This window comes from Fukomys damarensis, unplaced genomic scaffold (assembly GCF_012274545.1).
Source record: "Fukomys damarensis isolate Sample0158 unplaced genomic scaffold, DMR_v1.0_HiC HiC_scaffold_14, whole genome shotgun sequence".
Lineage (NCBI taxonomy): Eukaryota > Metazoa > Chordata > Mammalia > Rodentia > Bathyergidae > Fukomys > Fukomys damarensis.
Window position 1 is genome coordinate 8,641,175 of NW_022900926.1, and position 26,312 is coordinate 8,667,486.

General features: G+C 37.0%; 1 protein-coding gene and 1 pseudogene across 1 annotated transcript in view; one reads left to right on the plus strand and one right to left on the minus strand.

Annotated features, from left to right (window-relative positions):
• Themis (thymocyte selection associated) overlaps positions 1-23,362 on the minus strand; it is a 194,413-nt gene extending 171,051 nt beyond the window's left edge. Inside the window, exon 1 of the mRNA XM_010625734.2 lies at positions 22,964-23,362. Coding sequence (XP_010624036.2) covers positions 22,964-23,054 — 91 coding nt within the window. The 5' untranslated portion in view covers positions 23,055-23,362. The remainder of the gene's footprint in view (positions 1-22,963) is intronic.
• LOC117286097 lies at positions 9,916-10,062 on the plus strand (annotated as a pseudogene).
• Positions 23,363-26,312: the final 2,950 nt, after the last annotated feature.

Consider the following 26,312-nt stretch of genomic DNA (forward strand, 5'->3'; position numbering starts at 1 on the left):
GTTTTTTTTTTTAATGGAATGTGCTGAATGTCTATAATTTTGTTCAGATGACTGCAGAACCTGGAAAAGCTATTGCTGCTGTCAATGCATAACATACTATTATTAGTCTTTTTATATAAATATGTATATTGAATTTTGGGAAACTTTAACGGTGCTGCCAACTTTGGAAAAAGTCATCCCAATTTACTGTGTTGACTTGGCATTATACAGAAATGGACAACCATATTGGTCTAGAAATATTAATTTATTTTTATTTTTATTTTTTATTTTGTTTCCATGTATACAGGGGTAACACATTGCACTAAATATAGAAGGTCATATCTACATGGGTTTGATTACAGAAACTAATAAAGTATTCTCTAAATAATGAAAAAAAGAATAAGATAAGACTATAAGAGCGAGAAGCAATTTAAATATGTTCAGGGACCATTTTCATCTCCAGAATTAAGGATTATTTTAATGTTACATCATTGCCTTTTCTCTTCACTTTCCTTTTTAGTTTTAATTTAGGATTCCCTATTTTTAATGTTCATACAGAGATTTCTTTAACTGAAATGCCGAATAGTTTCTTTGGTGTGAAAAACTATAATAGTACACAGGATCCTAATGAGATAATTAATAATGTGAAATAGGAAGTAAAGGGCTAAAGGTGTAGGGAAAGTGGGAAAGGTGGGGGAAAGGTAATAAGGGAGAGGAAAAAAATATGAGAAACTGAAAAAATGGAAATGAAGTGTTTTTAAATGGGGAGGAGAGGAGGGGGTGAAGGGCGGGCAGGGACAAGGGGAAAAAATGAGAATCAAGACCTATTATGTAAAGGTACAGAATCCCAATGATGAATGTAATTTTATTGTATACCTAGATTGTACCAATAAACTCAATAAAAGGAAAAAAAGAAAAAAGAAAAAAAATGGTTATACTATGCAGGAGCAAGGTGTAAAAAATAATAATAACCACTGTGCTAATTTCAAACTTCACAAAGTCTCTGTTAATGAATAATTAAGTCAGTAATCACAGAGTTTTGAAAAAGAAAGTGTTTTGACTATTGTCAAGCTTTTCTTGAAGTCACTAGAGAAGGAAAAGAAAAAACAGAAGAGCTTTGGTCTGTGGTTAGAGTTCACACATCCTTTATGGGGCAGGCATCTTTCTCCTAAGTGACACAAACTCTGAGTATAAAACCAACCTCACCTAGAGAAACTGCCCTAAGAAAACTTCTAGCAAACCATTTTACTTTAAAATAACAATAATAAAGTATTGGAAAATAATGACTGCAGGTTTCCATGTGACATTTATTATTTCATGTAAAAAGACATGCTTCATTTAATTGTCATTCACCTAATACTTTCACAATAATTTTGGTTATGAAATATCCCAAATATTTAGTGGGATAAAATAAATGAGACGTGCATTTAAAATATTGTTTTTAGCCCTTTTCTTCCTATTTCACATTATCAGAAGGTGTAGGGAAAGTGGGAAGAATAGGGGAAAGGAAATAAGGGACAAGAAAAAATATGACAAAAGGAAAAAAATGGAAACAAAGCCTTTGTGAATAGGAAAGGGTAGAGGAGGTAAAGGGAGGGCAGAGGTTAGGGGAAAAAAATGAGAACCAAGATCTGTCATGTAAAGGTACAAGATCCCAATCATGAATGTAACTGTATTATATACATTTAAAAGTACCCAAAAACTCAGTAAGATTAAAAATAATAAAAAAATAAAATAAAATATTGTTTTGAAATTTACGAGCTTGAATATTTCATCAAAAACAGACATTTCTAAAAACAAGCTTTCTGATTTTTTATACATTAACTTCATGTTACTTATGTTGCATTTAAACATTTACTAGAATTTTAGCAATGCCTAAACATTTCTGTATCATAATACACAAAAATATTGTTATTCTTACGGAAAAAAATCTTTATTTGATTTGTTTTTGCAAATGTTGATAAATGATAAATAACTGACTAATAATTTTACATGTTAAAATGAATATAGATAATTAGTATTCATGGCCAAAATGTCTATTTTATAGTATTGGAAAATTAAACAGACAAATATAAATATAATTTAATTTAATCTGTTGCTTATTATATCTTTGCACTTATAAAGTGAAGAAAGCATGAAAGTAGTCTACGTTTATATGATTATATGAGAAATTATTTGCCAGCACTCAGTTTGCTAACCTTTTATTGTATAGTCAAGATTCATATTTAACAACACATAAATGAAAAAATTTCAAGTGTGAATAGTCCAATGCAGATATAAATTATGTGCTTTTTTGTGCAAAAATGTCTACATTTTGGCATATCCCCATCTAAGTAAACAATGTAAAACTATTCTGCAGCTATTTTCCTCTACAGCTTTTGAAAAGAACACAATTGAAGTTGCTTTTATCTAAGCTACTTTGCTTGTTTGTAATGCACCTGTTATAGAGTTTTTTCTGAATACTAAGACCTACTTAAGCTCAATTTTAGGGAAATTGAGTACTTCCCTCAAGTACATAAATAGAAATGCACCACATTCTGAGACTTTAAATACTTTTTATTCTTATTTTCAGAAATGTAATGTCCAATTATACTAAAACTGTAACTATTTACTGACCTGTAGTGCTTGGCCAAGTGCATTCTTGGTGCCAAGTTACATATATACAGAAACTGAAGTGTCCAGTCTGACAGAGCAGAATGGGAAAAAATGTAGAAAAAAACAGAAACATGGAAAGCAGCAAAACAAAGATTTCAATGTGTTTAAAGAAAAAATAAATCAAACATGAAGCCAGGCAAAAATCTGCCTTTAGAATGTAGCCCAAAGTAGAAGATTGTGAAATCATTAATCTCCAATCGAACTGAATGTTTAATTTCTAAATTCTATTTTGGCAGTTATTATCACTTCTCAGCCTTTTGGCTAAGATCAAGTGTATTTTGGCAGTTATTTTAGTGTCCAACAACATACTATTCACACAGACTAAATTTATAATTTGGGGGGGTAATGGGGATCAGACTCAGGACCTTGTACTTGTGAGGCAGGCTCGGTGCCAAATCCCCAGCCCATAAATATAGATTTTTTAAATAAATCATCATCAAATTTAAGTTTCAAAAGTTCTCAATTTTCAATGTCTATAAGGTATGGTTGCCCTGAATCTAAGGTACAAATCATATGTGGAAATTTCCCCAGAACACTTTGTAAGCATATTAAATATTCTGCTTTAGAAATTCAATGTTTATTCTTGATAAATCTTTACAAATATAAGCTCGTGCAGAAAAACATTGGTACCATGTTTTTGTTTGGTTTAAATTATTTGTTTTAAATGTGACAGGCCAGACAGGCATGTTGGCACACACTTGTGTTCACAGAACTCAGAAGGTTGAGGCAGGAAGATCACTTGAAAACATGAGTCAAAAAGAAAGACACAAAGAAAAAGAAAGAAACAAACAAACAAACAGAAAGCAAGAGAAAAGAAAGAAAAGTGAAAAGCTATATATCATCTAAGTCATATCTTCTATGTAACTTCATTCCACTTGAGTCAGTATAAATCAGTATTATTGTTGTAAATAGATATTTAAAGAAAAAGCTTTTGTCTAAATATTTGCACCTCTAAAATATGAACAAATATAATTCTATAATTTTCAGATTTATTGATTTAATTAAATATCCCTGACTGAATAAATAAAAATAAAATCAGATTAAATTCACTCAACCGTAAGTAATTATGTATTGAAGTTGACACAAATTTTTGCCATATGAATTCTCATTTAAACATCAAATCCACAAAAGCCTTATTCGTATGGTATATGATTCACTGAATATCACTATTAATAACTATTCAATCAGTTTTAGAGTCAAATGCTCAGTGTTATAGTATCAAAGTACAATCAGCAGTAAGTTATTAAAAGATTAAACAAACATGTAACTCCCAGTAGTTATTTCTTACGCATGTTTGGATGGTCAAACTGCCATTAATAATTTGTTATAAATTTTTTCTTCTGTTGTTTATTGGTACATTTAAAGCAAACAATATAGTTACATTTATCATTGGGATCTTGTACCTTTACGTGACATATCTTATTTTTCCCCATACCCCTGCCCTCCCTTCACCCCCTTCACCCTTCCCTATTTACAAAGACTTCGTTTCCATCTTTCCCTGTTTTCACATTTTTTCTTGTCCCTTATTTCCTTTCCCCTCCCCTTCCCATTTCCCCTTTAGCCATTTTCTTCCTATTTCACACTATGAATTATACCATTTGAACATTTACACTTCTAGTTCTTCACACCAGAGAAACTATTTGGTCTCTGCTCAAGTGTGTCCTATTTATTTCACTTCAGTATGGCCTCAGTGTGCATCCACTTAGCTATAAATTTCTCTAGTTTCTCATTCTTTATGGTTGAGCAGTACTCTATTTTATTAACACACACACACACACACACACACACACATCTTCTTTATCCAGTCTTCAGTTGATGGGCAGTTAGGCTGTTTCCAAGGTTTAGCTATTACAAACTGTGCTGCTATAAACATGGGTGTGCATATATCGCTATATTATGATTCTTTTAATTCTTTGGAAAGATCCCCAGCAGAGGGATGGCTGGGTCAGATGGGACCTCTAATCCTAGTCCTTTGAGGTATCTCCATATTGATTTCCACAGTGGTTTCACCAGTCTGGACTCCCACCAACAGTGGAGAAGGGTTCCTTTATTCCCACAACCCCGCCAGCATTAGTTATTGGTTGATTTCTTGATAGCAGCCATTCTTTCTGGGGTGAGGTGAAATCTCAGTACAGAAAGTTGTTTTCACCTGCATTTCTTGAATGACCAGTGATGTTGAACATGTTTTCATATATTTATTTGCTGCTTTTACTTGTTTGTCTGAGAAATGTCTGTTTGTTTCAGATGCCCATTTTTGAATCAGAACTTTGTATTTGGGGGGTCTTATATGTTTTAGTTCTTTATATATTCTACATAATAGTCCTTTGTCTGAAAAACAGCTGGTAATTTTTTTTTCCACATTGTAAATTGTCTCTTAGCTCTGTTTGTGGTTTCTCTTGCACTGCAAATAAAATTTCTTAAAAAAAAAAAAAGATCTGGGGAAGTAGCTCAGTGTCAGAGCATGTCTCCCAAGTGTAAGGTCCTGCGTTGGACCCCCGGTATGAATGAATAAATATTTTAAAATAGGTGGTTGTATAACAGTAGCATTCACTGCAGTTTCTTCTTTAAAATCTCAAGAGGGCAGAGAAAGAATAAACTTTGCTGTAAGTTTAACACTTGCACAGAGGTAGGTGATGTGGCCAACTCATCCTGAAAAATTGCAATCAAAGTAACTATTTTGCAATTGATTCTCAAGCATTAAATAACTATAAATACCATGAGTTAACAAATTGACATGAGATTATACATCTGTATATGTGTGAACACTAAATCTGTGTTTAAACTCACTTATACAAGATCTACTTAGTAATATGTGCTGTGTTATCTCAACTCAAATATTTATGCACAGGCAACACATATGGAATAGATTGTGTGTGTGTGTGTGTGTGTGTGTGTGTGTGTGTGTGTGTTACTTGCGATTATCCCACCGGGTCTACTGTCCAGCCCTTAGTGCCCTAATTGTGTGCCCCAGCCATGTCGCTAATGACCTGCCATGAGCCCCCCGCCGGCTCCGTTGCTTATCTGTGATGCTTTCTCGACCTGGTGCTGTCATTTCTTCCTGCTCACAAACAACCCTGCTCCCTCCTGCTTCTCCTCCAGAGTACAGACAGCTTTAGGGGCTTTAAAAGTTCTTCCTCCACCCCCGCCTGTTATGTGGGTGTTCTCGGGACCCACAGGTTTTTGATTCAGTGCACGGATGACAGGGCAAACCCTGAAATAACGAGCCTTCTTGCACCCGTTGGAAAATCTGTAATGTCAGCCTCACAGCTCTGCCGCTGCCTCTCCTCCAGATGCTCCTGTGTGCCAGCATTTCACCAGAGCCTCACACACCCCGGGATCCACTTCAGCACTCCGTTTGTGTTTAACTTCTACTGTGCCACCTGTCAACCTGAAATCCTCAACTTCTCCTTCTCTAGCTGCCTTTAGTGAGCGTCAACGCCCAGAAGTTTCTACCTCAGAAGGCCAGGTACATGGCTGCTCTTCATTAGCTCCTCGCAGTTTATCTCTTTCTTGAATCCGTTGGGGCAAAAACTCTACCGGAACGGGAGTTAGATTTATTCATGTGAGATGAGTTTGGGGATTCTTTTGCTTTGCTGTGTTTTGTTTCCCTAAATATCTCAGAAATACTTTGGACTTCAACTGTAATTTCCAAATGAACTTCAACAAATACCTTTTACTGTTGTGACCTGGAAGACTCCTTGAGCTAGTTAGTACTGCCATAATAAAGCACTATAAACTGGGTACTTTAAACAACAGGAATTTGTGTACTATAAGTCCTAGACGTCCACAACCAAGCTCCCAGATGACTTAGCCTTCGGTGAGCACTCACTTCCTATTTTGCATACTTTTGCCTCTGACAAGGGACCCAGACACTCTTCCATGATGTGTGTGTGTGTGTGTGTGTGTGTGTGTAATATACACATATATAATAGAGATATCTACCACTATGGAAATCAACATGGAGATACCTCAAAGAGCTGGGACTAGAGGTTCCATTTGAACCAGCCATCCCTCTGCTGGGTATCTTTCCAAAAGAATTAAAAGAATCATTCCACAGTGATATATGTTATATGTGCACCTATGTTTATAGCGGCATGGTTTGTAAAGCTAAAACTTGGAAACAGCCCATTTGCCCATCAGTTGGAAACTGGATAAAGAAGATGTGGTTTTTCTATAAAATGGAATATTACTCAGCCATAAAGAATGAGAAATTAGATTAATTCATAGGAAAATGGATACATATTGAGGATATACTCCTAAGTGAAATAAATAAGTCACACGTGTAAATACCGAATAGTTTCCCTGGTGTGAATAAACTATAATAGTACATAAGATCCTAATGGTACAATGGACAATGTGAAATAGGAAGAAAAGAGCTAAAGGTGTAGGGAAAGTTGCAAGGGTAGGGGAAAGCTAACAAGGGAAAAGGAAAATATGAGAAAATGAAGAGATAGAAATGAAACGAAGTGTTTGTAAAGGGGGAGGGCGGAGGGGTGAAGGGAGGGCAAGGACACGGGGAAGAAATGAGAACCAAGACCTGGCACGCAGAGGTGCAAGATCCCAGTGAGAAGGGTAGGGAAGGGGGAATAAGGGAAAAGGAAAAAAATATGAGAAAATGTAAAAATGGAATTAAAGTGTTTGAAGGGACAGGGGAGGGGAGTTTGAAGGGAGGGCGGGGACACGGGGAAAAATGAGAACCAAGATCCATCATGTAGAGGTACAAGATCCCAGTAATGAATGTAACTGTACTGTATACCTAAAATGCACCAATAAACTCAATGAGGAAAAAAAATAGAGATATCTATTACCCCCATCTATCTCATTTTACCTATTTTTTTTTCTTAGAGACCCTATCTTAAAATATATTCACACTACATGTTAGGCCTTCAACATAGTATTTTGGGGGAGTCAAATATTCAGTCCATAGTACACATAAAAATAACACATTTGTAGTTTCTTACTGATTAGATTTGATATCCTTGCTGTAATGCAGAAGCCACTGAAAGTATGACCTTGTGTTGCCTGATGTATCCACCATTCTGAGTAGTCACTGAGCTGCATTTTTAATTTTTAAACTTTCATGACCATCTTAATCATTTTCTCTTGTTCTGGTAATTATTTATCTAGGTTAGGTATCTTCCACTTAGGGTGAAAACCCCAGCAAAATGAAGACCACTTCTTCATTTTTCTCTGACTTTCCTGAGTGTCAGATTATACCCTCTTGATAAGATGGTTCGTGTCACTTGGAAGACTTTCACTCTGTGTTATAAACACTCACTTCAAAACTATAACTACCTCCTGTTACTGAGCCACACAGCGTACCAGCAGAGGGGACCATACTTCACTCATTTTGCAGAAGGCAGGAAGATGGAGGGAAAGAAAGACAGAAGGAGGGAGGAGGAAAAGAAGGAAAAGATGAAGGGAAAGACATCATTTTAGGAAAATTTTTCATGATCTTAACATTTCTATGCAAACAAGAAACATGATAATGTTTACAATATTCAAAAAATAGTACGTAAAAATTTTAACTCCCAAGAGTGGAAAAAACATTTTCATGACATTTAAAATTTTCTATGAGAAACACTTTGAGCATATTTGTGGACTCAGGCAAAATTATGCTTTTACTTCTACAAAGTAGAAGTGGTTTCTTCAGCATTTTTCTTCTTGATAAAAAGTGCAAATAAATGATGTGCGCTGACTAAATTCGCAGTGAAGACAAAGGTTCTCACATTTTTCCGTGGTTTGCTCATTTCGATTAAAATCTCCAGGTTCCCCACAGGCTACTGCAATATCCACGGGACTCTACAAGGCTCTCCACCATTTCCTCACTGATAACGTTTCTGCTCCTCTTCCCCTTCTTTCAGCCTCACTGGCTTCTCATTTCCTCTCGAATGCACCAGCACATTCTTCTAATAAACCTTTGCTGCCTTATAAGAAAACCCAACCTTGAGTACAACAACTGCGTCAGTTCTCCGAGTCCTTCCAGGACAACTATCCAACCTCAGAGCTGCATGAACACCGTACCTCATCACAAACCCTGGGGGGAAAGATCTGTCTCCTCTGCCTCATCAACATGAGCATGACCTCTAAAGTGGAAAAAATATAAATTGACTTCATACAAACTTGAAATCTTTTGCTTCAAAAGAAAACATTAAGAAAATGAGAAGACAGATCATAGAGAGAAAGAAAATATTTGCAAATTGCACAGCTGAAAATACCTGCAAATCAAGTATCTAGAATATATGCAGAATTCTTATGTGTCAATGGCAACGATGAATAAGTTGGCTAAAGTTGTTGAAGTTATTTGAAGAGATAGTTTATCTAAGAAGGGAAATAAATTGCCAATGAGAATAGGGAAAAGTGTTCAACATCATTTGTCATTAGGAAATGCAAATTAAAATTACAGTGAGATATTACCAGCTGGTAAAACAAATAAGCAACAGTAAGCTTTAATGAGGATGTAATGAAATTAGGATCCTCCTATTTATTGGAAATGTAAAATGGCACATTATTAAATATCTTCAAGTGTGAAATAAACTCAATATCCTTCAACTGCTACTGGATAAATAAAATGTGGTGGATGGATGCATACACCAAAATACTATTTAGCAATAAAAAGGACAAAACACTGGAACATGCTTCAACATGAATGAACTACAAAAACATTATGCTAAGTGAAAGAAGTCAGAGACAAAAGACTACATAGTGCTTTTGTTTTTTCATTCAGTTTTCATATGTATTTCTAAAAATTTTATACAGTTTAGTAGCTCAACATTCTATAATGGTTGCTTAAAAAAAAAAAAAAAAAAAAAAAAAAAAAAAAGGACAATTAGCTCAACATTCTAAAATGGTTGCTTAAAAAAAAAAAAAAAAAAAAAGCTTCCACGCTCTTTCTTGTCTCAAAGGAGAATCATTTTCGATGGCCTCAGGCAAAATTTTTTTGGGGGTACTCAGTATGAACCCGAAGGCCTCACACATGCTAGGCAAGGATTCTGCCCCTGAGCTCCATCCCAGCCTATCAGCCCGGCCCCTGGGTATCCTCCTCTAGGTCTCAATAGTGTGCACTATTACTGCTTCTTGATATTGCAGTTTTGACGCATTATTTGTTCACTCCTCCACATTTTACAATTCATTGCATACAAAGTGGCTGGAAGGTCAGTTCATAGAGAGAAAGCAGACCAGAGTTGCCTGAGGCTGGATATCCAAGTGGGGACAGATGACAAACAACAGAAGGCAATTCTTTAAGGTGATAGATTTGGTCTAAAATTTGTGATGATGATGATCGCTTCTTGGCTAAGATCAAATGTAGTATCTGTTCTTATCAGTTTAAAATTGACGAGTGCATGCTTTTATCAATTTACTAGAAATACAGAACTATGCATTCATAAGAAGTGGATTTTGCATTCAGTAAATGATACCTCAACTAAGCTATGAGAAAAATACAAGTTTATCAGTTTAAAATTGACGAGTGCATGCTTTTATCAATTTACTAGAAATACAGAACTATGCATCATAAGAAGTGGGTTTTGCATTCAGTAAATGATACCTCAACTAAGCTATGAGAAAAATACAATGGAAGAAGACAAAAATGAACAAATAACATATATAAGAAGAAGATGGGTGTTTTGGTTCAAAGAAGAAAGGAAATGAAGAACACAACATAGAAGGCACATTGTTGGTATAAGTGAGACTGAGAGAACTGCAGGCTTAGTACACACCGCTGACAATGAGTCAACAATGGAAACAGGAGATGGAGGAGAGAGGAGAGGAGAGATCCAGGCAGAGAGGTCAGCCTCAAGCTGGAGGAACGGTGAAGAAGCCACTGTAGCTAGCAGAAGGAAGTCTTTAAAGGAGCTCAGAAACAATGGAGCAGGGACACAATGCAGAGCTTTATCACCCACTCTAGTTTAACAAAGGAGAAATACCATGGGACACACACATCTTTACCAAATGACTCTGACCAGACATGACGGTGTTTGCCTATAACCCCAGCTACTCATGAGACAAAGGCAAGAGTATCACAAGTTTGAGGCCAACTTGGGCATCTTGGTGAGACTCTGTCTCAAAATAAAAACTAAAAATGGCTAGGGATGGAGCTCAGCAGTCCCTGGGTCCAGTCCTCTATGCCTCAGATACTAGACTTAGAAAATTAAAGTATGACTCTAGATACTCGTATGAGGACAGAGTTAAGGAGTCAAAGGACAGAGAAGGAAATTTGGGTAATGCTAACAATAAATTAGAATGTCTTGAACCAAGGGGATAAAGCAAAGTTGCTGGAAGTGGTGAGAATCTACATAAAATACCCAAAAGAGTATTTTTGGCATCAATTTTTTCCCTTAAATGTTAATTCATACTTTCATAAAAATTAGAAGAGAATATAACAAAATGTGAGCAGTGTTTCTATGTTTAGTTGAGTAATAGGTAACTGTATGCCCCCTCAACTGCCAAATTGCTAATCATATACATGCATTTTTATAAGACATACAAAAAAACCAAAAAACCTTTACCTTCTAGTTCAACAAAAGACTGTATTTTTTTTTTGCCATTTGTGCCATCAACATAATGGCATATATGGAGTAAACAGTGATGAGTGATAAAGTTAGCAATATGTAGTACAGCAGAAAAAAAACCAGATATGTCCTGAATACAAAGTGTTGAGGTCACTTTTCAATGAACAGGTGGTAGCATTATTACTCCAATAAATTTTGAGACATTATATGATGCCAACATGCCTCATGTCTCATAGAATATGAAGCAATGGAAGGAAATATTAAAATGTTACATTAATTTTATATAAAAACAAATAGGAAGTTAAATTGCACTAGTTTCAATATATATGCTTACTAACATTTAATTTTAAGCTTACTAGTAGTTATTATTAAAAGCTAATCAGCTGTCCTTACAAAAGCTAGTAAGACATGCACAGAACATCCCAAGACAGACTGGATATTCCTCATTCACTTATTACTTTCAATGTACTTTCATATAATAGAGTTCATATGTGTCCCAGGGAGTTGAGTTAATAATCTTTATGTTCTAATCTAAATAATACTCTCAAAAAACAGACAGTAACTGAAAGACGTCTATAAGCCACTTGAGAATTGAAGATTGCACTGTCCATCAGAAAAAAAATGGCAGATTAGCACTTCTGATTGTACGAGGTCGTCATCAACTGCATACAGCTGCTGTCTAATAAAACACCCAAAATCAGATTTATGAAATAACATCAAGAATCAATCAATGGGATCATATCAAATTAAAAAGTTTCTGCCCAGCCAAGGAAACAACCAACAGAGTGAAGAGACAACCTACAGAACGGGAAAATAATTGCACCACTGTGTCAGCTATTCCTTGGATAGAGAACTAATATCTAAAATATATTAAAACTAAAAATAAAAAAAAGACCCACCAAAATAAAAGCACCAAACAATGGGCAACTGAAATGAATAGACAGTTCTCAAAAGAAGAAATAGAAATAGCCAATAAATCCATGAAAAAATGCTCACTATCTCTGGCCATTAGAGAATTGCAAATTAAAATAATGCTGAGATTCCATCTTACTCCAGAAGGAACAGCTGTCATGGAGAAATCAAATGATAACAAATACTGGAAAGGCTGCAGGGAGATAGGAACTCCTCTACATTGTTGGTAGGAATATAAACTAGTACAACCACAATGAAAATCAGTATCAAGAGCCCTCAAAAATTGAAACTAGAAATTATATTCGACCCAGCTATTCCTCTCCTGGGTATCTTCTCAAAAGATCATCATATAACAATGACACACATATACCCATGTTTATAACAGCACAATTCATAATAGCTAAATCTTGAAAGTGGCCTATATGTCCCTCAGCAGATGAATGGATAAAAATAATGTGATATTTACACACAGTGGAGTACTATGTGCCATAAAAAAGGACACACAAGTCATTTGTAGGAAAATGAGTGCACCTGAGACCATCATATTAACTGAATCAGACCCATGAGCTTAAATATCATATGATTTCCCCTATATGAGGAATCCAAAATATAAGTAAAGAGAAAAAATTTTTTTAAATAGGAAGTAGGGAGACAGATCTTTTGCAAAAGAGCAGGATACCCAGAGATAGAGGGAGAAGAGGGAGAGAAGGGAAAGGGAAAGAAAAAAGGATAAAGATGTGCTATGTACATGCACCGACTCCCCATGAGGAATGTAATCATTATGTGCAGCAATCTCATGCAATAAAAAATGAGGAAAGAGAAAAACATTTCACACATCATTTAACAGCCACAAATATTATTGATAAACCGACCCTATGTGTAGATTATAAATGGTATGTATAATTGGGATTTTTGTAGATGTCTTTCATAGCGGGAATTCAAAACAAGTGCTGAACTGAATCAAAATTATCTGAAACCATATGAATTAAAACCATTTGAATGAGGGCCAGGGGTTTAGCTCAGTGGAGTCATGCCTGCCTCACAAATTCAAGGTCCTGAGTTCAATCCCCGATAACCCCCCAAAAATGAATCATATTAATGGTGTTTAACCAATACTGTCAGTAAAATATTTAAAACTTCCAATTGTATATTGATAGGTAGTAAGTTATACTAACCACAGATTTTATGATGAAAAATGGTTTTTCATTACAAAAAATTAGAATTGGTTGAAGTAATAATAATATTTTTATCTGTACAATTTTTATTATGTATGCTGTAGAGTGGCTATAAATAACAGCAGAAATAGTGTATGTGAAGAATGCATCTCTTTTTTCAATTGATGAACTTTGTTATTTAAAAAGTCCTGATCAATCAGGTCACATATGGAGGATTTCAGTCATGAACTGCAGTCTCTCTACGGCCAATATTAGCTTTTAAATGGTTTCCTTGCATTTTTCATTTGGATGAATAATAGCTCCTTATATTTCATGTGTCTAAAACAAAAGTTTTGCTGTTCTTACCAAATCCCATCTTCCCTGGTTTCTAACCACTCACAAACATACAAACATTTCCCTTAATGGTTTAGACCAACATCCTTGACTCACCCTCTGCTCTCACAACCCTATTAACCCCATTCGCAAGTCCTGGCCTTTTTACCCATGAAGTCTGTCCCACAACTGCCCGTTTCTCTTGGCTCTACATCAAGGCACCAGCACCTTTTCTGGATGTTCACGAATCTCAATGAACCACTCGTTTCATGTTTGTCTTCCTATCGCTGTTCTCCCCAAAGCAGCCTGCAAGCCTTCTACAAGGACAATCAGCTCCTGGCAACCACCCACTCAAACTGGTCATCAGCGTTTGCGTTTGTTTCTTATGAACACCATGCTCCTAGAAGTGTTGTGGCTCTCTCCTTAACTCTTCTCATAAGCCTCTCCTCTCCGCTTTCTACCTTCTGCAGTGCGGGGATAGTTCTTCTCGTCCTCAGACAGACTACACTTCTTTTGGTCTGCAGACATCTGCCGTGTTTATGCACTCCCAAACATTCACTTTCCGGAATGTTTCTTGACCATTCCCTGTCTTATTAGGCTTCTGCCCACAATCAGCCTCCCTGCATTCCGCTGCCGCACATATTTCCCCAACTCTACTGTATCGAGAGCCTGTGAGGTGTGGGCCTGATCGTGCCCAGCCTTCCTCCCCAACACCCTTCATTTCCACGGCTCTGCTTCAGCCCCATGGGTCAACTCCCTGCTTCTTAACCACACGAGACCTTCCTGGGACAGTTAAGCCGCTTCATCAGCATGATCGGCTTGAGAGACACCCAAAGGGATCAGTAGAGCGCACTTCTGGGTAGGGAGCGAGGCATAACCATGAAGTCTACCTATGGTCCCTTTTCCCTTTCTCTCTGGAATCATCCCCTTCTCTGTTTCCCAGCCACCAGGAGCTAGCAGCTTTGCTCCTCCAGGCCCTTCCACAGAGATGTTTCTGCCTTGGAGCCAGGCAACCATGGACTGCATCCCTTGAAACTATGAACTAAATTAAACTTCTCCTCCTCTGAACTGTAGGTGTCTAGTATTGTGTCCATGTGATGGGAAAACTAACTGATACAATGCTCTCATAAGGCTTGTCACCTACCCTATTCTAAGCCAGAATGTGCTTCCAGATGTTACTCAGGGCCCTGCCAACTTTCACGTGAGCAGAGATAATCACGACCCACAGGAGAGGGTGTGCTTTGGAAGTAGAAATGCCAGCACTTACTAATACGTGTGAGGAAGCTGGGAAACCACAGGATGAATCCTGCTCATCCTATCAGAAGATCACCTCTTTCCTCTGCTTTGTTTTGCTTCCTACCGGCGTACTTGTATATATTTCAACCCATCCTTTGTTTGCATATGTTTCTTCTGCTGGAACATGGCTCAGAGAAGATTTGCATTGCCCCAAGAATGACGGTGGCCCCTTGAACACAGCCTGATAATGTGTCGTAGGAATTTGTGTAAGCTACACTATGCTCAGCTATCCTGTTGCTCCACATTTGACTCTAAACCGTTCTTCTGAGCCTCCTCTTGTGATCATTACATTTTATATCTATCTATGTTTTAAACTTGATTTCTAGAATTCAGATGTTCACAGACATCTCACATTTTGATGCAGACACCCAAATGCTACCTAGAAAGACTGTCACGGTTTATGCCCCTACCAACTGTGCCTAGTTTCTACCCGCTTATGCCTACGGTGTGATTGGAAATCATTTTTATATTTTTGGCCAGGAGGGAACCAAGATGTGGAGGCAGGGAGAAAAAAGAAAAGTGCAGTAAAAAGAACATAGATGTGTTATGTACAGGTATCAACTACCTATGATGAATGTAATTATTAGTTACTGCAAACATGGGCTAATAAAAATAAAATTTAAAACTGAATTTAAAAGGTAAGTAATGATTTATTACTTCATATACATTCTGTTCATACATTTGACAATCTTTTTCTATGTTATGGCATGTGAACTTTTACATTTTGTCCATTTTATAATTTCACACTCAATTTTGCTTAATATAGTACTGTAATTACAAAGTCAAAGATTTGTATTTTTTTATGTGCTATATAAACTGAGTGTTTTGTAGCTTGCAGTTGGCCTTTCTTTCAAGTTTTCTGTATTTGGGATTTTTCAAAAATGCTAATTTATTTAATACATTTAATTTTTTCACTTTTTAAATTCTGAATTTATTACTTTATATTGTTTATAGTGTTTTTGTGGATGTTTTAAATTTTAATACTTCTATCTGTATTCAATTTAATTGGTTTACAATGCAGTGGGGAAGAATTTACATTAGTCTTGTTCTTTTCAGAAATGGTTGCACAGTCCTCCTTGTCATAATTGAACATGTGAGTAATAATAATGACAGTTACAATTTAGTGGAAGATGATCAGGGGCCAGTCATTCACTAATAGCTCATATACCATAGCTTGGTCAGCCTTTACCTCAGCCTTCGACATGACAGGGAGTTCCATTTTTCTTTAAAAAAAGAAAAAGCAAATGCTGAATGTTCTAGGTTGTCCACAGAATTATTTCCCAGTTGTACCTTACTCAGGAAGTGAAGTAATGAGTTTATAACCTACAGTTCTATGCTTCACATCAGTAAAGCAAACCAGTTATTTTCCTAAAACAACAAGTGCTTTGAGCAACATGTTAATGAGAATAACGTGCAGCTTGCTATTGTAGTTGTCATTGGAAATATTCCATTCAATACCACAGAACCCGCCTGACTGAAAGTTAGCTCTCCTCAACTTGCCCCAAGTTTCAGAGTAGGACATGGTTCATGGCACAAAGCAAAGGAAACCTTCATCAATACCAAAGAAACACTATAATACATTCTATTGTTCTCTCAAAAACACAATATAATTCATTAAAAATGAAGAATAGCTAAATAAAACTCTTACATGATCAAACAATAAGATAGCCATTGAATGTAAAGGAAAATAAATTACAATTATAACAGTAACAATAAAAAGCTACATGACAAAATTTATGAGGAATAATGAAAAAAGTATTTATAAAAATTTTTAATTTTAAATGTATCTACTAAGAAGCAAAAAAAGTTTAAAAAATGACTACAGAATGAGGGCCAGGGATTTAGCTCAGTGGTGCTGCCGCCTGCCTCACAAGCCCAAGGTCCTGAGTTTAATCCCCTGGTACTGCAAAAAACAAAAACAAAAAAAAAACAGTAACTAGAAAAGGAGTAAGAGAGAAAATAGAGAAACAAACAAAAAGGTTAAACCAGTCATTAATGAAAGAAAAAAATACAAAATTCTAATAAAACCAAACTGTTTTCTTTCTAAAAATTTATATTTCAGTAGCATTTATGGGAGAGTTCTATCAAATTTTAAGGCAGAAATCAAAACCAATTTTTAGAATATTACCTCAAAAAATAGAAAACAAAGAAACTGTGTAACTCAATTCAGAAAGAAATTATCTTAGATCTAAAACAGATAAGCCTATTTATTTAACTATGATTAAGTACAAAAATTTAAGTATAATTACAAACCCTATATTGTATTCCAAGAACACATGTAACACTTGAAATTCCAAAAACTAACTAACATAGACTAAAGAAAGCAAATGACATTGTCATCTTACTGATGAAATAGTTATTAAATTCAATACCGATTTACTATGAAAACACCCTGAAAGCAATAAAAATAAAAAGTATTAAAGGATAAGTACCAAAACTTAAAGCATTATTCTTAAGGAATTTTAGATGGTTTTCTTTTCTTTTCTTTTCTTTTTTTTTTTTTTTTTTTTTTTTTTTTTTTTTTTTGGTACCGGGGATTGAACTCAAGTCCTTGCACTTGCAAGGCAGGCCACCGAACCACTGAGCTAAATCCCCAACTAGATGGTTTTCTTTATGCTTAAGAATAAGACAAAATTTCCATTATTGCTTAGCTTGATATTAGAAGTCTTGGCCTAAAGTACAAAGGTAAAAAAAAACAAAAAACAAAAGCTGTAGGAATGAGTACAACTCTTGAGGATTTCTAATGATAACAATATCTACTTAAAGAAAACAAGAGGGGCCCGGGGATTTAGTGCAGTGGTTCTGCCACTTGCCTCACAAGTGCAAGGTCCTGAGTTCAATCCCCAGTACCCAAATAAATAAATAAATACATAAAAGTTTAAAAACCAATAAAATAATGCATAAGATTCTTAAGAGTTAATTTATAAATGTAGCTGACAATAATGTGTTGCCTCTCTCTACTTCAGTGATCACCAATGAGAAAAGCAATATGCTGTCAGGTAAGTACATTCTAGGAATGAGTGCAGGATACATAGATCACTACAGAGAAGCTTTTGGAACTCTAGCAAATACTCTGGAAGATATTTAGAGTTTACTTAGTACAAAATAAACTGTGCTTCTGAATGGAAAGACTTTACTATTTAAAGAACTAAAGTCATAAATCAAAGTATTTCTACATTAGAAACTTTAATCTAAAATGAACATATGTAATCACGAAGTAATGAAGATTTCAGTGCCTGTGGACAAGAAGGAAGTCCTCTATTCTTGACCCTACCTGATACTACACTGGAAGCCCTAGCCAGTGTTTTACCTGGGAAAAAGTACAACCATTTGGAAAAAGAAACAAAATCCATCATTATGCACAGAAAATATGAATGTGTGTTAAAGAAAAAAAAAAAAACTCACGGACCAGGGATTTGGCTCAGTGGTACTGCCACCCGCCTTGCAAGTGCAAGATCCTGAGCTTGATCCCCAGTACCAAAACAAAACAAAACAAAACAAAGCAAACAAACAAAAAAAAACCAAAGATAATCAAAAGATATATCTATCCTTCACATTCAACAAATACAACAAAGAAAGTAAAAAGAGGAAGGCATCATTATTAATGGTATTTTTAAAAATCAAGCAACAAATCTGAAAAAAGTATATCACTATAAAAAATTTTAAGACATGATTCACAGAAATGAAAAAGGATTTCTACAGTGAGCAAGCCATACCCAGTTCACAGGTTAGAAGACAATCTAAAATGATGCTGATTTTCTTCAAACCAGTGCACTGCTAATCAGAATTCCAGGAGGTGTCTTGTAGAAATTGATAAGTTCATTCTGAAATGTGTATGAAAATTCAGAGCCAAACTTGAAGAAGAATAATGCATAGGAGAGTGTATTTTCCTGTAGTAGTTCTCAAACTTGGCTGCATTTAAAAATCATCTGGGAGATTTTTAGAAAGCTGATGATGACACCTTACTTTTTACAAAATTAGATCCTTATCATTTAAGGAGATACCAGAGCATCTATATTTTACAAACATCTCAGGTGTTTCAAATGTGTAATCAAGGTTGAGACCCAAGCTCTGTTGCATATTATCATACGGAACACAGTATACATTAAATGTTATACGTTGCTGCAAATTAGCTTTAACTAAGGCAGGAAGAAATTTGTGTAACGAACGCAATTAAACTCGTGCAGTGGGGCACACCTGTGTAACCCCAGCTACCGGGAGGCTGATGCAGGAGGCAAGCAAGTTTGAAGTCAGCCTGGGTGACTTAGTCAGACTCTGTCTCAAAATAGAATTTTAAAAGGATTTTGGTAAAGCACGCCCCTAGCACCTGCAAGGCACGTAGCTTCATCTGCAGTACAACAGCAGCAGCAACAACAAACAGCAATGAGATGACTGGAACACAGAAGCTATTAAAAGAGACCCAGAAATGTATGCGCACCGTTTACGACTGAGGGAACACGATAAAGCACCATGAAAATGCAGCTTTGCGATGTCACTGAACCAGTCGACTCTACATAAGAAAAAAATAAATCTTGGCCTCGGTTTCAAGCCAAATACAAAAAAATCAATCCCAGCCAGACTGCAGATCCGAAGGTAAAAATAAATAATAAAATTTCTATGTTTATTCCTTTTCCTTCTTTCCTTTATGAACTGAGACATAGGAAGTCTTTTTGTGGGGAGGTACTGGGAGTCAAACTCAGGACCTTTTGCTTGCCAGGAAGGTGCGTGCAGTGAGAAAAGGAAAAACTAGAAACAAAGTCTTTGTAAGTAGGGAGGGGTGGAGAGGTTGAAGGGAGGGCAGAGGAATGGGGAAAAAATAGGAACCAAGATATATTACGTAAAGGTACAGATTCCCAATAACGAATGTCAGCATATTATATACCTAAAAGGTACCAATAAAATTAATGAATTAAAAAATAAATAATAGAATTTCTAGAAGATAATATTGACTATTTTCGTAAATTTAGGTAATGAAAATGTCCCTTGATAACATAAAAAGGAATATAATTATGAATTAATCACATTTAATATTAAAATTTAAAAATTTTTCCCCTCATCAAAAGATGCTATTAAAGAAGGAGCAAGATAGCACACAACAGAAGAAGGGAGGGAGGAAACGATCCAAGCATGGTATACACGTGTATGTAAATGCCACAGTGAAACTCATTAATCTGCGCAATTAATAAGCATTAATGATTATAATAACAAAAGAGAAAATGAAATGTTAAGGTGCAGACATAGATGATATTTACAAAGCATGTAACTGACAGGAAGTAGGTTTGATCTTTATGTCATAAAATCATTAATACAAATTTACAAAATCTAATACAAAGGAGCATTGAAGGATTCTATAAGAACAACCTCCACATAGCCAAAAAGCACATAAAAAGGCAGTCAGATTCATTAGTCACAAGAGAGGTATGTATTAGGACCACAGGCTTTCATTATACTCTTATCATAATGACCAAAAAGACTGATAATATTGTCTGGGGTGGGGTGTTTTGTCTTTTAGCTTTTTGAGACAGGGTCTCACTTTGTAGTTCAGTCTGGCTCTGAACTCACTGTGTAGTCTGGCTGGCCTCTAACTCATGGCAATCCTCCTGCCTCACCCTCCCAAGTGCTGGGATTACAAGCATGCACCACCATGCCTGGCCAAGATTGATAATATTGTTACTAGGTATATAGATTAGTTAGAATTTGAAACTTGTTTTTCCTTGCCCCACTGAATAGATCTGAGTATACACATCGAACCGTGTTCACAACACTGCTAGTAACATGTTCAAACTGGAAATAATCCAAATGCCTCTTAGCAGTAGAATGTATAAATTGCATCCAACAGAAAATGATATATACCAACAATGAATAAACTAAGGATTCATTTCACAGATATGTGAAACATGTCCACCAGCTATGAAAGAATACATAGAATAACTTTCCATTTACATAAAGTTCATCATAGACAAAAGTCACAATAGTGGTTAGTGGATAACCATGGAAAAAGAGCACAAGATGGGGCTCCTAGAACATTTGTAGTTTTCTGAAGACGTGCTTAAATTGTGACAACTCATCTCAGTTATGACACAGCAGCGCACTACTGAAGTGTGAAGATGGTTGAACAGGGCATTATTTAAATAACAATGTAAGATATCATTTCTTCTCCAGTTAATATGTAGTCATTCAATCCAGTAAAAATTTCCACTGACTGTCTTATGAAATCAATTAACTTTTAAAAAATGCATGCATTTTAAATGTTTATGAATAGCTAAGTCAGTCCACACACTGACACACATCATTGTTACAGAAGTAATGTGAGTTTGACACAACTAAGAAACACAACTCTGGTGGGAAAAGCAGAGGTGTTTCAGAGACATCGATCAGCAGGTGAACATGTCACACAGTTTGGTAGGGATCAGATCCATAGGGAGCAGAAGGCCCACCTAGGGAATGGTGCCTGGAAGTCAGTTTCATCACATAGAGAAAAGTAACTCTAGACCTCTGTACTATCCACAGGAAAATGCACTTCATGCAGACTATGAGCCAAATGTGAAATATAGAGCTCTAGAGTTGATAAAAAATAATATCAAACTGTTTCTCTAGATATAAAGAAAGACTTTTCATGGAAAGCCTTAAATCATAAATCATGAGACAAGTAGTGATCTGGGGCTAGCATAGAAACAAAACAAAACAGTGTATGTGCCAAAAGATGATCTGGCTCCAAATAATTGATTTACAAATGGATCAAAGAAAAGTCTTCAACAAATTGATTACTTTTCAGGAGTGAGAAGGGCATGCGTATGTAGGTGTGCACATACACCCTGAAAACCTGGAGCTGACATTTGTCAGTCTCTCTTTTTTAAAAATTGAATAATACCTAATAAATACTTCTTGACTTACGGTAAGGTTATATCCAGATAAATGTATTGTAATTTCAAAACATCATTGGTTTAATAAATGCTTACTACACCTGACCTACGACATGTCATCCTTAGCCTAGCCTGCCTTAAACATATCAGAACACTTAGGTTTGTGTATATTTGGGCAAAAGCATCTAACAAAAAGCTCGTTTTATAGTAAAGTGTTTGATGTGCAATTTATCGAACACAGTATTGAGAGTGGAAAACATAGTGGGGGTAAAGACCACTTTCACACCAGTGCATGATAAGGATTGTCAATAAACAGGAAAGATTTGCCTCCCCAAACTTCCTACATCATTTCACAGCAGCTTGACTGGATCTCACTCTCCTATTGCTTCAAGTGCATGTTTCTTCGCAGTAAAAATATACAGTTACTTACAAAGTGATCTTTGTTTCTTGCACATATTCAAACATGCACATAAAGATTCTACAGTCTTTTTACAACTCTGTTATGTGAATTACATCAAAATTCACCAACTTACTCAATAATTTTAAATGAATGATCAATTTTCAACATAGATTTTAAAAAACTATCTTTGATGAATAGGCATTAAGTACTTTTTTTTCCTGTGTTTTAAAAAAAATGTATTGGTCCCAATACTGTAATCCTTGTGCTTCAGCCTCCAGGGGGGCTCGGATTACAGTCACATTGGAGCTGCCTAGCAACAGACCCAAATTTCAAAATCTTCAAATTAAAAATGCTCTTATTTAAAAAATTAAGAGTTAGACCAAGGCAGAAAGAGTAAGAGAAGCATTAATTTAAGTGACTTTTAGTGTTTAAAACCTTGGGAAGCACTACTTTCTAAATCATATGCATTTGAGGGTTGCTTTTATTTTAGAAAAAAGACTTTTTGGTATTCTAGAAATAAATATCAGTAAGTTTTCACTCCTAGTGACAACCAGTTCCAAAGAATAGGCAGAGGAAAGTGACCATCCACATGAGCTACTGAATGCTTAGGAAAATCTCAAGAATTTTCACACAATCCTTATCCCTTGCCCCAACCACCCCAAAGAGCTTGTCTAGTTTCTCCCTTCTTCAACACTCTTGGGTCTTAACTGTTTCTCAGTTAATTACTTTCTCTTTTTCGTGATCACCTTTCCTTTGCAGGACTCATACTCTTTCTTAAAATTCTTCCACGAATTCCCAGGGGTGTGTAGACTCCCTAAGGTCTGTATTTTGTAACCAGCAAAGGACTTGGAGAAAGCTTACCTTCGAAATAGATGCCTGACTGGATTTCCAGGACCCTGGGCAGGGTCCTGAGGTCAAGGGACCGCACAAAGTCTTCCAGAGATACTGCCATTGCTCGGGTTTGGGTGGTGTAGAGACTTGGTTCTTAGCACAACGCGTGGGTTCTGGGTACGACTCTGTGTCTGCAGTTGTGGTCCTTGCTCATAATTCCTCCCTCAGGCAGGCGGGTGTCACACCGGAGTCTAACCAGGATGGGCAGGTCCTTCTCTGCGGTGGACGTCCTTGCTCATAGCTCTTCCTGGATCAGGCAGGCAGGACGTTCTGCGGGAGCCAAACCAGGCTGGAGCAGCTGGGTGCTTGGAGGACAGTGCAGAGAGGGTAAGGAGGAAGAGGAGGCAAGAGACAAAAGCTGTTAGCAGTCCTTTTGCTCTGCTGTGGCTTCGTTTCCTTCTAACCGAACTAGAACAGGATGGGGGTGGGGTGAGTGCCTGGGCAGACCCTGCCACAAAACAGAATGGAAGGAAGCTCACGTGGGTACCGCTGGTCCAGCGGGGAGCCCACAGCAGGCGCAGGACCGAGGGCCCCAGTGGCACGCGGCTTGTTCTCTAGAGAAGGACAGCAGTGCAGGGCTGAAGTCTGACCTTAGAAATGGCCCTGCAGTAGTTCGTGATCTCTCCAGCTCCTTTCTAAAGTTCGGCTTCCTACCCGCTTTGCATACTTGGTACTTTTATATTAAATTTGTTCCCAAAACTGCTCTGCGTCAGCTCACGTTAGAAATCGCACGCTCTGGAGAGAGTATCGAAACCACTTTTTACTCTTACACAGTGAAAATTTTGCTGAACCTTAAGGAGGGGCCTGCAAAGTGCCAAGTGATGCGGTCATTAATAGAAGAGAGGGGCACAAGCCTTCTCTAAGGGCCACAGCGTAATGGGACATATTCAGGTCAGTTGTTGGGAAACCAGGGTTTCGTGTGGCCAGCTCTGCCTTGGCTTTACAGGCTGGCTTCAGCCTTGTATTTGCCCATCCTCATCTGTCTCATTCATTAAATGGAGGACATGGAAATAAAATGCTGACGTCGACACAGAGCCTGCCAGCCTCTTTCTGTTCTTCATATGTACTACTTGGAATAACAGGCCTTTCTTTAACACATAAGCGTGTATGGTGGATTACAGTGTCGAGGTTTTCAGCAGGGGTTTCCATTGTGTCACTTGAAATGTTTTTTCCCAAATCTCCCCAACTTGATCAGTCCGACTCCTCCACTTTCCTCCCTAAGTCAAGGCCCCTCCATCAGCCACAAGCCCCGTCGGGAGGCAGCCTAACAGTTTATTTCCCGCGGTGAAAGGTGTGCAACGGACCGCTGTGGGCTGCTGCTTAAAAACGACGCATTCATTAGAACTAGTGCCACCGTGAATCTCTTCTGATATCTCATCCAAGCTATATCTCAACTTTAAAAAAACTTCTGTCAACTCTCTATCCTATCAGCCAAAGGTAGCAAGATTTCATAATATCACCAATCTGTTACAATGACCTATGCTACCCCGGCTTCTGTTCGACGGAAGATGATTCTCCCACACTGTTAAAATCTGCTGAAATCTCTCTCCGGTGCATGTCCAGTGTTATTTTATGACACCACCATGCTCTCAGTTTCCCAGAAGGCACCAACTTTTCTCCAGTCTCTCAATGCTTTAATCCCCATCGATAGAACTCTGCACTTTTGTACAGAGTACCTTTTATCTAGGTCATAACCACTTCTGACAGTGCAGGCAAAGACCTCGGGAGGGGAATAACTACATCTGACAAGGAAGAGCACTGAGAAGGTACTCATCTGGTAAGGGGTGAAAAGAAGTATTAGAGCTCAGTCATAAAACCAGCAGATTAAAGATGTAGTAACAGATTAATGAGAGCTCAGAAAGGAACCAGACTACATAAAATGCTATATGTGCTGATTGGAAAAAGTAGAATCCCAAAGTAGTGAATAGGGAAGAAATTTTACTCAACACCTGGTTGTTAAATAATTGTGGAACCAGGAAGAGTTTAAAAACATTCTGTGCCCCTAAATTCAATTTTGATAAATTTTAAAATTAAATTTAAACGAAATAAACCAAAAAGAAAAAAAAATACAACAGGATAAAAGGGGACTATTTTTAATCGAAGTCTTTTTAAAAAGACTAATAAAATTAACAACAAATCTATGAACTACACATCAAAAAGAAATTTTAAAAAAGTAGGAGGGGAAAGCACACACTTTAGATTTAAAAAATGGATCTGGTGGGTGTATACATGCAAAATAAAAATATTCAAGGCCTTCTGCTTCTGGCTATGAGTTTGCATCTGACCAGTGCTCCTACCAAAGGCACTGGGAAAAAGCTGGCTGATTTTTTTTTTTTAAAGCTGTGTAAAGGAGCAAAATTGTGTCAGAGTATTCGGGACCTGAGAGGCCAAGGTCCTGAGAATTAGGATGACACCATGCAGGAACCCAAAATCCTGCACTTCCTCTTCCCTCCCAGCATTTGAGGATCAGTAACTGGCACCGAGAGGGAAGCTGAGAAGCAAAACAAACAGTGACGGATAAAGAGGAGAAATGGTGAATCAAGTTTTTAGCAAGTTTAAATAGCTAGAGAGGCCAAACAGTGGAATCAGGGGTCAGCAAGGCATCCAGAAAACGAAGAAAGGATTTGTGCAGACCTACCTTTCCCCTTCAGGACTTTTGCCTGCTTAAAAGCTGCACCGTTTTTATGAGACATGAACTAGAAAGTGAACAGTAAATAGCTGAGCAGAAGCCACAAAGTGCTTTCAGAATCTTTCAGAGCTGGGAAGACGGGGCCACAAACTTCATCTCCTCAGTTGAGGCCTCTGAAGAAGGTTAACAGAACAAAGCAAAAGGAAACGCTCCCCCGTGAGGAAAAGAAGCCAGAACTTCTGTGTTTTTTCTCATGAACACAACATCCATAATTCAAGTTTTTTTAAAAGATGCCAGAAAAGAAGACAAAGAAAGAGAAGAGAAAATGAGGGCATCGAAGAAAACCACAAAGTAACACATCTATTGGAATCATCAGTCGTGCTATTTAAAATTACCTTGCTGGGTGTGATGGTGCATGCATGCTGTCCCAGGCGCTGGGAGGCTGAGGCAGGGAGTCTCCAGAGCCCAGGAGTTCAAGGCCAGCCCGAGCAAGGAAGTGAGAACCTGTCTCCAAAATGAATACATTAATTTGCTTAAATACACTTGATGCGCATGTTAAAAACTTGAGGAGAAAAAGGAGACTTTCACAGGAAAATTGCCATCTGTAAAAAGTACTGAGTTATGTGCACCTTGTTTGCCCACACCAAAGGAACCCTTGAGCTTTTTCTGTACTGCTGGTATAGAGGCCGT